Source organism: Candida metapsilosis (assembly GCF_017655625.1).
Source record: "Candida metapsilosis strain BP57 chromosome Unknown scaffold5, whole genome shotgun sequence".
NCBI lineage: Eukaryota > Fungi > Ascomycota > Pichiomycetes > Serinales > Debaryomycetaceae > Lodderomyces > Lodderomyces metapsilosis.
The window spans coordinates 441003-454880 of NW_027138163.1; the positions used below are offsets into that span (position 1 = coordinate 441003).

At 38.2% G+C, this 13878-nt stretch overlaps 7 protein-coding genes across 7 annotated transcripts; 4 read left to right on the forward strand and 3 right to left on the reverse strand. All coding sequences in view use genetic code 12, as the record gives it.

Annotated features, from left to right (window-relative positions):
- Nucleotides 1-155: 155 nt before the first annotated feature.
- Nucleotides 156-848, reverse strand: VPS21 (Rab family GTPase; the record flags this gene model as incomplete). Its single annotated transcript, XM_067692944.1, has 1 exon — nucleotides 156-848. The coding sequence occupies one exon, from the start codon at nucleotides 846-848 to the stop codon at nucleotides 156-158; it is 693 nt and encodes a 230-aa protein (XP_067547515.1).
- A 499-nt stretch (nucleotides 849-1347) lies between these two features.
- I9W82_003928 (uncharacterized protein) lies at nucleotides 1348-3381 on the reverse strand (the record flags this gene model as incomplete). Its single annotated transcript, XM_067692945.1, has 1 exon — nucleotides 1348-3381. The coding sequence occupies one exon, from the start codon at nucleotides 3379-3381 to the stop codon at nucleotides 1348-1350; it is 2034 nt and encodes a 677-aa protein (XP_067547516.1).
- A 931-nt stretch (nucleotides 3382-4312) lies between these two features.
- On the forward strand, nucleotides 4313-6001 carry I9W82_003929 (LMBR1 domain-containing protein; the record flags this gene model as incomplete). The annotated part of the gene is made up of 1 exon (XM_067692946.1): nucleotides 4313-6001. One exon carries the CDS (start codon nucleotides 4313-4315, stop codon nucleotides 5999-6001), a length of 1689 nt encoding a protein of 562 aa, XP_067547517.1.
- A 243-nt stretch (nucleotides 6002-6244) lies between these two features.
- Nucleotides 6245-7564, forward strand: PTC6 (type 2C protein phosphatase; the record flags this gene model as incomplete). The annotated part of the gene is made up of 1 exon (XM_067692948.1): nucleotides 6245-7564. The coding sequence occupies one exon, from the start codon at nucleotides 6245-6247 to the stop codon at nucleotides 7562-7564; it is 1320 nt and encodes a 439-aa protein (XP_067547518.1).
- A 74-nt stretch (nucleotides 7565-7638) lies between these two features.
- On the reverse strand, nucleotides 7639-7911 carry I9W82_003931 (mitochondrial 37S ribosomal protein uS19m; the record flags this gene model as incomplete). The annotated part of the gene is made up of 1 exon (XM_067692949.1): nucleotides 7639-7911. One exon carries the CDS (start codon nucleotides 7909-7911, stop codon nucleotides 7639-7641), a length of 273 nt encoding a protein of 90 aa, XP_067547519.1.
- Nucleotides 7912-8046: 135 nt separating this feature from the next.
- I9W82_003932 (putative ATP-dependent RNA helicase) lies at nucleotides 8047-9846 on the forward strand (the record flags this gene model as incomplete). The annotated part of the gene is made up of 1 exon (XM_067692950.1): nucleotides 8047-9846. One exon carries the CDS (start codon nucleotides 8047-8049, stop codon nucleotides 9844-9846), a length of 1800 nt encoding a protein of 599 aa, XP_067547520.1.
- A 218-nt stretch (nucleotides 9847-10064) lies between these two features.
- On the forward strand, nucleotides 10065-13046 carry I9W82_003933 (DNA-dependent ATPase; the record flags this gene model as incomplete). Its single annotated transcript, XM_067692951.1, has 1 exon — nucleotides 10065-13046. One exon carries the CDS (start codon nucleotides 10065-10067, stop codon nucleotides 13044-13046), a length of 2982 nt encoding a protein of 993 aa, XP_067547521.1.
- Between the last annotated feature and the right edge of the window lie 832 nt (nucleotides 13047-13878).

The window sequence follows — 13878 nt, forward strand, 5'->3', positions numbered from 1 at the left end:
ATGCAAAAAATTGGTTTATGATTTAGTTCAATGTAGTAGAGTGGTAAACTAAGAAGACGACGTATTAGTGTGATCTAGAGCTTAACTCAGGAGAATCTGCTTTTTGATAGTTCAAGACATTCCTGTAATATACATATATATTAAAACTTCCTAATCTAACAACACGATGAAGATGATTTCCTATTATCAACACTAAGGTCAATTCTATTTTCATTGACATCTGTTCCGTTATTTGTAGTAGTATTACCACCTTGTTTATGACTATCAGGGATCTTCTCTCCAATTCCGATAAATACTTCATTAACATTGTAAGATGTCTTTGCACTAGCTTCAAAGAATAATAATCCTTCCTCATCAGCCAAGGCTTGTCCTTCTTCTTTACTAACTTTTCTCAACAATTCTTGATGTTCAGCACCTCCTTCCTCAGTATTGGTATTTTCAGGTTCATCTTCAACTAAATCATACTTGTTTCCCACAAGGGCAATAGTAATGTCTTTACTCGCTTGCTCATGTAGTTCCTTAACCCAATGTCTAGCTTTAACAAAGGATGCAGGTTTAGTAATATCATACACAACAATAGCAGCTTGAGCATTTCGATAATACATGGGAGCTAGAGATGCAAATCGTTCTTGTCCAGCAGTGTCCCAAATCTCATACTTGATAGTCCTGTCACCAATGGTGCATTTTTGAGTTAAAAAGGCGGCTCCAATTGTTGGTTCTTTATTTTCTTGAAAATCATTGGATACGAATCGTAAAACTAATGATGATTTACCAACAGCTGCTTCTCCTAGTAATACTAGCTTGACCGATGTGGCTGGTTGTGGATGGTTACTACCACTACTGCTCATAGTTGTGGGTTGTGGTGTCTATGAAATGACGTAATAAGGCGCAGGGGGGAGTAAAATCAAATGAAGTGGCGATGTATTTTTGAAAATGTCTAGTTCAACTGGTGGTTATATTAACTAAATCACTGTCTCGTATGTCTGTTTGTGAGGTATATGTGATGGAGTTATTGGCTGTGGGTGTAAATGGTGTTCTTTGTATTCTTGTTGTATCTACTGACGATAAGAAAGTGTGAGTGTGAGTGTGAGTGAGTGATCTCTAATTTTTCTTTTGATTGCCACACACAGTAGAAAAAAAAATCACTCACTCTCTCACACACTTTATTTCCGAATCAACCTATAACCCACTTTTTAACCAACTTACACTACCATTCAATCTCATATAATTATACAACAAGACTTAGTACTTATACATTTACATTCACAAGGTAGTTCAGCATTTGGCTACCATATTCACATATTTTATTTTACCCAATTTATATCTATAAAAGCAAAACTATATCTCCTAAAAGTCTTCCACTTTAAGGATAATCTTCCCGTCATTATCCTTCAATTCTTTAACATACCTCTTAAAGTCTTTTCTCCAATCAACAACTTTATCAATCTTGTACTTCAACTTACCTTCGAGAACCAATTGAAGTGCTTGTTCAGTCCATTCTTGTTTAATTTTTAAATACACCTCTTCATAATAGTTGTAAGAAGTCCAATTGTTTAGAATATTACTTGACCATTTACTAGTCCATGGGTTCATCACACTCTGTTCACTAAAATCAATTAGCTTGTCAATATTGTAACTGGGATCTTTTAGTGTAAATTTACATCCACTAACAACACTTGAACCAAATTTTTTAGGTTTCAAAATACGAGTGAGGAAAGGTTCTTTAGTCTTGGCATCAAACAAGTTTTCAATTGAAGTGGATATATGTTGTTTAAATGGTAAGTTTAACGTTTCAATTTCATGTAATTTAGTTGATGTGGATTGGAAATATTTTTTACATCCAATCAAATCAATAAATAAATCCAACTTGTAGTCGTTAATATTTGAGGTATCAATAAATTCTCCATTACTATGGGGTATCAATAATGAATCAATAACTTCAGTAGCAAAAAAATCAGGTTTCTTGTAACTAATGGGTACTCGTTCACCAGCGAAATAAAGTCCATCATTAACAACATCAAATGGAATACACTTTAACCTTCTAATTTTGGATGGATCATAGTACTTCTTTTCAAATCGGGCAATCAATTTATCCATATATTCAGATGATTTTTCTCGAATAATAAGAACAAGACTTAAAAATTCAAATTGATATTCAGCTAAAAGTACTTGAATGATGGTTAACCCGATATCAGTATCGGCACCATTGATTAAAATATTGGCTTTACTATTCTTGGTGTTCAACAGCTGAAGCATCTGCTTTGCTCGGTTGTAAAGTAACGATATGGCGGATAATTTAGCCAATGGTGGCATATCATCGCCCTTTTTAAATTCCAGACTCAGTCTGCTGCTAGTCTTGGATACTAAATCATCAGCATTAGAGGCTGAATCTTTAGGATGAAGTTCATCTGTTTTCTTTGCTGCATCCGTTTCTTCTGTCTCTTCTGCTTGAGCCTCGCCAGCTGCTGCCTCAGGTTCCCCAGCCGTTTCTGCCTCTTCAGTCTCAGTCTCTTCAGGCTCTTCCACTTTCGATGTCTCTCTTTCCTCCTCCTCAACTTCCTCTTCTCCCACTTCAAATGCCTTGTTATCATCATTTGCATCCAAATCAATATCAATATCCTCCAACTGGTTCAACACTTCTTCACCCACCTTAACCAACACATCTCTTCCTGGATATATAATCTGACTAGAAGACAACGCCCCTCTTCTCGAACTAGGATCAATTAATCCAAACACATAGTCACCCACTGCATACTTCTTTTGCATTGAGGACCCCACATTAGTTACAACACCAGCAAATTCATAGCCCAACACCACCTTCACTTTACTCATATTCAACAAATATTGATTAATCTTGCTCAAATCAAATGAATTTAAAGACCCATATTTAATATCAACAATAACACTATTGGAACTTGGTGGTAAATCAATTGTGGTATAATGAAATTGTAACTCAGTCTCTTTATTCTTTACTGAAAGATCCTTAACGTCGAAAAACTTTAATTTACTCAAATCGGGTAAATCAGACAACTTAAATCTACTGTTTGGTTTAACTTGTTTTGGAGTTTGATCAATTGGTTTTGGTGGTGCTTGTTTATACCGTTTCTCCAAGTATGCTAGTTCAGCTGGGATTTTATGGAATGGAGAAGATTTCAATTCAGCTTCTTCTTTTTGTTTTAGGTACTTGTGATATTCTCGTAAGTCTTCTTCGGGAGGTGGAGCAAATCCAACTGATTTCTTCACCTTAGGTTTGGCCTTAGGAGGTGATTGAGGTTCAGTAGTGGTGGCAGTTTCAGCAGCTGCTGCCTCTTCATACGATGGTGCTTCTTGTGGAAGGTCAGCTTCAGGCACTGATGTTGGAGTTTGTTCCAGGTCCGACATAATGCAATAAACTTCTTGTGTATCTAGAAGAAGGGGGTTCTGTAATTGAGGTGTTTTTTTTTTTTGCTGATGATCCTTTCCCACTTTATAACCGATTTAAACCCGTGCACGTGATTTGATCAACCATGTACATATCACCAAGTCGTAACTACTAAGGGTCACACGAGGTATACATACACATTGAAGAGATTGAGTCAATTCTTGAAAAGTTAATGGAGTTTGTATATAAAACTACTACATTATGTTTAGCATATAGTGTTCACCACTTGCCTATAAGCAAAAGTGTTTACAAAGCTCCATTGGCTCTGATTCACTGCAGCATCCATAACCCTCCTTGTTATTGCAAGTCATATCCTACACATTTACTTTGTTTTAATTGCATGTGTTAATATGGTTTGTGTAATGTTGTTTTGGTGATTCAATCCCACAGATGAAGAAGAAGAAGAGGGAGAGAAAAAAAACACCAACGGAAATCAGATTGGGAACTTTGGGTGGCCTTTCTTAGTTCAAAATCTTACGATCTTTACCACTCAAATTACACGCAGTTATAAACCACAGCAATTAGACCTACGCTACTGCCAGTCCTTTCCCAACTACAAACATCCCAAAAACGATTTGATTCAAAAGAGGGGTAAAGGCCGAGATGTGGATCGTACCAACAATTTGCTACATTCTAATATTGCTTCTTTCCCTACTAGGGATAAGATATCATATAAATATCTTTAAATATCCAATATATTTGACTATACCACTAACTTTAGGTATATACATCCCATTGTCCATTATATTCACCCTTCCCTTGGATTATGTCTCCCATAATACACAACTGACGCAGGAAATTACTTGGTTTGATTTGCCAGATTCTGCCATTTTATACATTTGGAAATCAAATTATTGGATCACTTTCCTCCTCACATGGATAATCTTGCCTATGTTATTGGAATTTTATAGATCAGGACATCATGACACATACAACAAACTTCGAGATGCAATTCGAGAAAATTTGAAATTTCAAGCCATTATGATCTCAGTGTCATTAGTGGGAATTATTTACTTGTTGATTGAAGTCAAACTTAACTTGAGTCACTTGAAATTGATGATTATTGCCATTTCACATGTGTATGCCTTGATATTGGCCACTTGGCTAATGGGACATGGGTTGACTAGCATACCGCGAAACAAGTGGATTCAAGGATCAGTGGTTAATGACTTAAACCACCATTATCTCAAACTCCCCAAACTTGTTGATGATTTGGAAGATATAAGGATTTCATTTAGAGAGGATGTATTGAAAGTGGTTACATTAAAGCAAAACTATACTAGTGAATCTATTGAGGATTTCAAATATCGTGATTGGATCTTGAATTTGTACGATTCAGTACCTGGCGAAATCAGAGAGCAAGTGGAAAAACAATACCTACATGACAATACAGTCATCGATCGTGATCAATTGAATGATCAGTTTATGACTGACTTAAATTCACTGTTTAATCTGAATTTGAATAGGTTTATTGGCTACCAGTCTGAGTTTAACCGAATGATTTCAAAGATCCTTAGATTGGAAGATGTATTGAATTCAGTTTCCACGAGAGAATTGGTGTTTAGGGTCGATAATCACCGTGTCTTGTGGAGTCCTAAATTTAACTTCATATATTGGTACTATATCAGACCAATTTCCAACAGAATTGGAGCCACGATCTTGGGATTGGCTTCCCTTGTGATTTTGCAATCTGAATTTTTCCATTCAACAAAACTTTCATTGATGAATGTTTTTGTTTACTCAACAGGGATCAATAACCATTCATTCTTGCAATTTGCAATTTCTTGCATCACTTTTTCTTACATGTTGTTTGCTGCATTAAACTCATTGACACAATTGAAGATATTCAACATGTATCATTTAGTACCACGAAATTCCGACCCTGTACTGGCTTGTTGGTACGCCATGTATATTGCTAGATTGACAATTCCATTGAGTTACAATTTCATAACTTTATTTGTTAGCCGTGAATCAATTTTCGAAAAATGGTATGGTCAATCAGTTCATCTTACTGGGTTATTCAACTTGTTAAACAATTGGATTCCAAGGTTGATATTGGTGCCGGTTTTACTAGCCATGTTTCATGTTTATGATAAAGTTAAGAAACGGCTTGGGTTTGGGGACCTTTACGATTCTTGGATCTTGTTTGACGAGGATGATGAGCAAGACAATGACGACTCGAATAAAAGATCAGATTTGGTAATTGTTGAAGCTAAAAGAATAGTGTCTAGAGAATTGTCACGGCGACAAATGCAATTACGTCCATTCAACTTGGTTAGTAATGGTAACCATGAGGATAACTCCTTGAATCCAGCTGATGTCAATTACGAAAGACAACGAAGAGAATTTAACAATTCGCTAGCTAATAGAATTGACAATTCCCCAGACGAAGAACCAATCTATTACAACGGTACATTGAATGCACAATCTCAGAGTGGCGGTTTATGGGGAAGAATCAGCAATACTGTTGGTAATTTCTTTGACAGAGATGGTAGCAGAAACACACATCCACCATATAGAGACGAGCCGTTGGATGATTTCGATTACGATAATGATGCAAATGAGAATTTAGTGTTGTAGCAAGTACATTAATATATTACACATAGGTTTAGAGGTGTATGGCATTTTGTAGAGCGGGGAGAGGTATTGCGCTAAAAGCCAGAGAAACGGCATTTTTTTGAAAGGCATCGCACAAAGGCACAAAATTGAAAGGACGGGAAGTTTTTTGTTAACCGAAAGAAGTTTAAATCAGATACACACATTCATTCATCCACTCACTCATTGACAACACCACAAAGAGCCTTCCTCCTTCACCCCGTTTAGATGACAATTGCTTTTCCTCACCAATGTCGCATAGTGAAAAGGTGCTCTTCGCTAATACCATACCGTTGTTTATCTGAATCGGTGGTGTTTACACCAGTTGTCCGATCGGCGCCGGGCGAAGCTAAGCCCAAACTTGAAGGAAGGTTACGTGTGAAGCTTCTCAAAAGTCCTTCACACTTGGGTCATTTTACAAGCAGAGTCAATCGGCCTTATAATGAGGATAAATACAGTGCCAATGTATTGAACATCAAAGGTAATGAGGTGTTCAATTTCAATGTATTTGATGGCCATGGTGGGAGCCAGTGTAGTGAGTATCTTGCAGAGAACTTGTCACTGAATGTCGAAACCGGAGATGCGTTGGTGAAAACAAAAAAAGCAAGAGAGGATTTACTCAAGAAGTATGCCAAGAACGTTGGTGGTTATTGGAAACGGTGGTTTAAACATCGAGAAAAGACGTTTGACACATGGAAATCCAATAAGCTACTCCTCAAAAGCTTGCAGAAGGATCTTGAGAAGAATGATATTACACTCAGATTACCCCTTTCATTTCTCAACTCTGATTACGACTTTTTCCAACAAGAACAACAGCTGGGGTCAACTTGCACATCAGCATTCTTTCAAACCATCTATAATAATCCAATCAAGTCACTACCTGTGATTGAAAATTACTACTTCAATAGAAACACAATTTCGTTGTTAACGATTGCCCACGTGGGTGATACCAGGGCGATACTAGTTGACAAAAACGGGATAGCAAACGCGTTGACGGTGGACCACCACCCTCTGAATCCATTAGAAAGTAAAAGACTTCGAAGATATGCTGCCAACTTTTTCATGACTGATTCCTTTGGAGAAGAGCGGTTTATAGCTTTAGCAAACACAAGAGCGTTTGGCGATGTCAGTTATAAGGAAATGGGAGTCACTGCAGAGCCAGATGTGACTCAGTTGATTGTTGGTGACTCTAAGGAGATCTCTCACAAGCTTACAGATGATGAAATTAAAAAGTACACTGTTGGTGGTCTTGGTGGAGATGAGTGCTTTCTCATCTTGTGTACCGATGGAGTGACCAACATGTTGACCGATCAGGAAATTGCTGATATCATAATGACGCACTATAGAAGAGTGGGACACGTAAAGGCTACACCGCAATACTGTGCTCAGGAAGTGATCAAATTTGTCGAGTATGTTGGAGGTGATGATAATGCCACTATATTGGTAATTAGGTTGAATGGGTGGGGTAATTGGCCTAGTATTGATAGAACTGGAGAGTTGAGGCAACAGAGATTGGATGACTACAATCCAAGACGTAACAGTGGTTAACACAGAGTGTATATTATAGAAAATTTAGACACGTTTTATATACAAGGAAAATGGTAGAGCTCTCTCCATTTGTTCTAATTCTTGGAGTACTTGTACATAAATCTTTTTCTAGTTGGAGCAAATTCACCCAACTTAGAGCCCACCATATCATCAGTGACTTCAACTTCAACATAATCTTTTCCGTTGTGCACTTCGAATTTGAGTCCAACAAATTGTGGTATTATGGTACAGTTACGAGCTTTTGTTCTTATGCTTGACTTGTTCTGTATAGCTTTCGCTATTGGTAATGGTACAATATGAGGTCCTTTCCATACTGACCTGCTGAGAATTTGTAATGATGGGTGCATGTATGGTGTTGACTCGTGAAGGTGATCGGTAGGTACAAAGTTGAGAATTTTTTTTATTTTTTTTTTTTCAATTTTTTTTTAGGCTGCGATTTTTTGATGAGACAGGAAAGCAGTTGGGTTTGATTCGGACTTGCAATGTTTGGTGTTAGGTACGATCCAGAAGAGAATGAGCCTGTGCATACCCTGAATAAAAGAAAGAGAGAGGAGGAACTGGAATCAAGTGAAAGTGAAGATGATGAGGTGGAGGTTAGTGAAGAGGATCATGATGATGGCGATGATGATGCGGACCACAATGGCACAATGAATAATGATTCAACCACCAATGTCAACCAAGAGCAAGATGTGGAAATGGAAGATGTTCAGATGGAAATAGACCCCCTGTATGAGTCCAAGCACCAATCAGTTTTCAACAAGTTTAAACAATCTATCAACTCAACAGAACAAGCTGAGTCAGTGGCCGACGAGGAAGAAGATATTGTGGACACCCAAGACCTTGCTCCCCTTCCTCAACCCCAACTACCTCGTGATAAAAAGCTTACATCAACATCGCAATACTCTAAGAACTTGGATTGGCTTACAACCCCACAATATGTAACACCAGATGAGAAGCTTTCCTTTAGAGATCTCGATCTTGATGAGGTATTGTTGGATAACCTTGCGTCTCAAGGAATCAGCGAAGCTTTTGCTGTGCAGGTGGGCGTTCTCAAGATGATGATACCTGAAATTACGGCCAACAAAAGGCGACCCGATGCTTTTGGGGACATCCTTGTGAATGCGTCCACAGGGTCTGGTAAAACATTGGCATACTCAATCCCCATAATTCAGGCGTTACATAATAGAGTTGTGCCTCGAGTGAGAGCGATTGTCTTAGTGCCAACCAAACCATTAATTAATCAAGTTAAAACAACCATGTTACAGCTATCACAAGGGACAAATCTATCTATTGTTGGGTTGAAGAATGATATATCGATCAAAGAAGAAAGTGAAAAGTTGCTAAAATCAGTTCCTGATATTGTGATAAGTACTCCAGGTAGATTAGTTGAACATCTCAATCTCGATTCTATCAATCTATCAAATTTGCGATTTCTTGTTATCGATGAAGCTGATAGACTTTTAAATCAATCTTTTCAAAATTGGTCGCTGGTACTTACTGGTAAGATTGATGAACAGCAAAAGCATGACATATCTGTAAGATGGAGTTTAAAAGTACAAAAGTTGGTGTTTTCCGCAACCTTGACCACCGATGCTGGGAAACTATCCAATCTCGATTTCTACAAGCCAAGACTCATCATTGTCAATGATACACATCAATTGGTTAATGAAATGTTTAGTGTACCGTCCTCGTTATCCGAGTACATCATACACTATGGGGTTGCAAAGAACTCTTTGAAACCTTTGATACTTGCCAAGTTTCTCATTTCTCAAAACAAACTTTCCAACGTGCTAATATTTGCCAAATCAAATGAATCATGTATTAGATTATCAAAGCTTTTGCAACTCATTATGGATGCCCTTTCTATAAAGATCAATGTCGGGTTCATAAATTCAACAAACAATCGAACATCAATAAGAGCTCGTATTTTGAAAGATTTCTCCAACCAAAGCATCAACATCCTCATTGCCACAGATTTAATAGCGAGAGGTATTGATTTAACCACAATCAGTGATGTCCTAAACTATGACTTGCCAAATTCATCACGAGAGTATGTTCATAGAGTTGGTCGTACTGCGAGAGCGAAGAATATCGGTAATGCTTACAACTTTGTGTTTGGGAAAGGTGAACAAAAGTGGTTCAATACGATATCCAAGGATATTGGTCGTGGTGAAAAAGTAGTTGAGCCGTTTGAGTTGCCGTTGAATGATGTTATCTCGGAAAAGGACGAAGAGGTGTATCAGCAAGCATTGTCGGATTTGCAGCAACAAGCAAGGATGTGATTATGGAGTTTATATTTCGTAGGTTTAATGAAGTCAGTGGTTCTGATTCGCCGTGGCCTACTAAAGATATCTCTACGTAAGTAATAATGTTTGTATTGGAAGAGCAATTACTCTCATACAAATTCGATGGCGATTGCTATTTATCTGAGTCGCGCATATATCTGCTGCAAGAAATTTACACAAGACACCACCAACTCATCAAAAGCTAGAACTATGTCATGACTGATGTTCAAGTGTTTGATCAGACAGATTTGGAAAATACAATCACCAATAAAGCCAATAAACTACTCCTAGTAAAAGATATTGAACAAGATGAAAAGAGATTGGAAAAAGCTATCAAAACTTTAAACGTGTCAGTGAAGCACATCAATCAACTAAACTCCAAACTATCTCATCCTCGCACAAAGATCAGTGAAAAGAAGAAGATTAAGGACGAGATTCAATGGCTTGAGGAGAATGAGCTCAGTGCTAAACAACAAGATGTGCGCGATATCAAATCGAGGATTGATCTGAACAAGCGAGCCCTTGAAGATTCAAAGGGAAGTCATGAAGAGCAGCAGAGTGGAGGAGGGAGACTTCCAGATGAAAGTGAACGTGATTATTTGATTAGAATAGGTAAAATTACAGCATTTGGTAATGAAAACGCGTTCCAGCTGGTTGACGCCACTGGTGATGAAAGTCAAAGTCATGTTTTCTTGAGAAAGCCGGGATTTGAGCTGAACGAGGAGAGCGTCGTGGTGGCGTCGTCCTCAACGGCAGAACGTGCTAATGAGATAGAGGAATCGGATGGTAACCAAGCATCAGATGAGGATTACATTTATGATGATCAGCTTGCGGAGGAGGAAGAGATTGCTGCTGAAGAGGATGACGAAAATGAAGAGATTGAAGAAGAGTTGGTCGAAGATGAAGAAGTGCGTAACATTGATGATGGTAATGAATCATATTATAAAACGAGATTAGCAAATTGGGTCAAAAAGAGATCATCTTTGAGACAGGTGGATGACAATCAAGGTAAACAAGAATGGTTTAAACCACATCCCACAATACCGGACTCAAAACTTAATGAGTCTTTTAGGTTACCAGGTGATATATATCCCTCGTTATTTGACTATCAAAAGACCTGTGTTCAGTGGCTTTGGGAGTTGTACTCTCAAAAAACGGGAGGTATTATTGGTGATGAAATGGGGTTGGGCAAAACAATTCAAATAATATCATTTCTAGCAGGACTACGTTATTCAGGGCTTTTAGATAAACCTGTTTTGGTAGTTGTTCCCGCTACTGTGATGAACCAGTGGGTCAATGAGTTTCATAGGTGGTGGCCACCGCTTCGGTGCGTCATATTACACAGTATTGGATCGGGGATGGGAAATGATGCCAAAATCAGTGAAGCCAAAATGGAAGAGTACTTGGAATCATGGGATCCTCAAACTTCTCAAAAATCACTAAGAGGGATCAAAACTCAAATCAATGCTGAAAAAATAGTTGACACGGTAGTTTCAAAAGGACATGTATTGATAACTACGTATGTTGGTCTTCGCATCTACTCCAAGTATATCCTACCTCAAGAATGGGGATACTGTGTTTTGGATGAAGGACATAAAATTCGAAATCCAGATCTGGATATTTCATTAACGTGCAAACAAATTAAAACAGTAAACAGGATTATATTATCAGGAACTCCAATTCAAAACAATTTAACGGAGTTGTGGTCGTTGTTTGATTTTGTCTTTCCTGGTAGACTAGGCACGTTACCTGTGTTTCAGCAACAGTTTTCAATTCCGATCAATGTGGGAGGTTATGCCAACTCAAACAATCTTCAGGTCAAAATAGCTTTCAAGTGTGCTGTTGTGTTGCGAGATTTGATCGCACCGTATTTGCTTAGGCGGTTGAAAAATGACGTGGCTAGAGATTTGCCAAAAAAGAGCGAAATGGTTCTTTTTGTCAAGTTGACTAGAGTGCAACAGGACTTGTACGAGAAATTTCTCGACAGCGAAGACTTGAATTCCATTCTCAAAGGGAAACGAAACGTGCTTATGGGGGTTGATACGTTGAGAAAGATTTGTAACCACCCGGATTTGATATACAGGGAAGCGTTAATGCATAAAGCAAACTATGGTGATCCAAGAAAGTCGGGCAAAATGCAAGTCTTGAAGAACCTTTTACAACTATGGCAAAGTGAAGGTCATAAAACTTTGCTCTTTTGTCAAACAAGGCAAATGCTCGATATTTTGGAAAAATTTGTTGCCAATTTGCCACTACTCAATGATGCTTCAAAGAGCTTTACATATTTACGAATGGATGGATCAACGGCAATTTCCAAGAGACAAAATTTGGTTGATGAATTCAATAATGACCCTAATATTCATGTCTTTTTACTTACCACAAAAGTTGGAGGGTTGGGAGTTAATTTGACCGGTGCTGATCGAGTTATTATTTATGATCCCGATTGGAATCCGTCAACAGATATACAAGCCAGAGAACGTGCTTGGAGGTTGGGACAGAAGAAAGACATCACAATATATAGGCTAATGACCACTGGTTCGATTGAGGAGAAAATTTACCATCGGCAAATTTTTAAAACGTTTTTGCAAAATAAGATATTGAAAGATCCAAAGCAAAGACGGTTTTTCAAAAATAATGATTTGCATGATTTGTTTACCTTGGGTGATCAGGATGAAAAAGGGACAGAAACCGGGGATATGTTTCATGCCAAAACTGAGCAAAAATATAGGGGAACGAAGCTGAGGAAATCGTCATCTTTGACCAGAAGAAGGCATGCAAATGACGATGATTACGGTCAAGTTGCAAAAATAACTGGCGTTTCGAAGTTGGATCAGTATGAAGAAGGAGAGGAGCAAGAAGGTGAACTGAATAACAACGATGAAAGTCGAATTATGGCGGGTATATTTGCTCAAAGTGGAGTACACAGTGCTTTAAAGCATGACGAAATTATCAATTACAATGATGAAGAAGCTAGATTTGCCGAGAAAGAAGCTGAAAAGTATGTAAGCCAAGCAACAGAAGCACTTCGCAGGTCAAGGAAATTAGCTCGAAAAACGCCTGTGGGTACTCCCACTTGGACGGGAAAATTTGGGAGCGCTGGTAAATTGAAAGGTACGTTTGGGGTCAAGAAAAGGAAAGTAGGGGATGGGGATTCCTCTTCGATTTTGGATAATTTGAGAAGAAGAGCTGAAGAATAATGTGTATAGCTAAATCATTGTGTCATCGATTTAAATGTAGATTTGATACACGCGTGGAAACACATTATCAGCGAACGTCACAATCAAAATAGGCTCTATATTTGTGTAATAACTTCTGTCATCAAAACACAAACTGGATTAAGTAAGAGCAAAGAGAAGAACATTGAACAACAACATACCTCAACTTGTGTAATTACATTGTTCAAATTGAAATGCAACATAACTTCATGGTTATGAGCATTCAAAATTTGAAATTCGAAGACTTGGAATTTCCCAACGCGGGGGGCAAATTTATCACCCCTCTGTTGTCTCTTGTGAAGATCCCTGCAGTTAGGCAAATGATGCAAACTTCCATTCCCTACGTACCTGCTGGGTAGCTGCATTTCCTCCGATATTGATAGTTTCGCTCGAGACCTTCATTGTTTATCAATTGCACGGAAACGATCTCAACGTGCATGCTCCGGACCGGAAACCTGACAAAGTCAACAGAAGAAAACGTCACGCTATCTTGCATTGTTCTAGCAATGTATCTTCTTCGTACACTGTAGCAACCATGTTTGATTATCACTACACTTGAATTTCCATTGTTTTAAATCCATTGTTGAATTGCGCGTAGTTGTGTAACAACGCGGTATCAATGTTTTGATGCAATGGTTATGATACTTACAACAGTTGCGTTGTGAGTCGGTATCTCTGGAATTGCTGCCAACACAGAGTTTGTGTTATGAGGTTTGACTCTGGCTGGTGCGCTTGACTTTAGTTGAAGCCGACCACATGGCCAGCATCACAAAGGCGATGGCATTGTTGTAGATATCTGGGTATTCCACGAAAC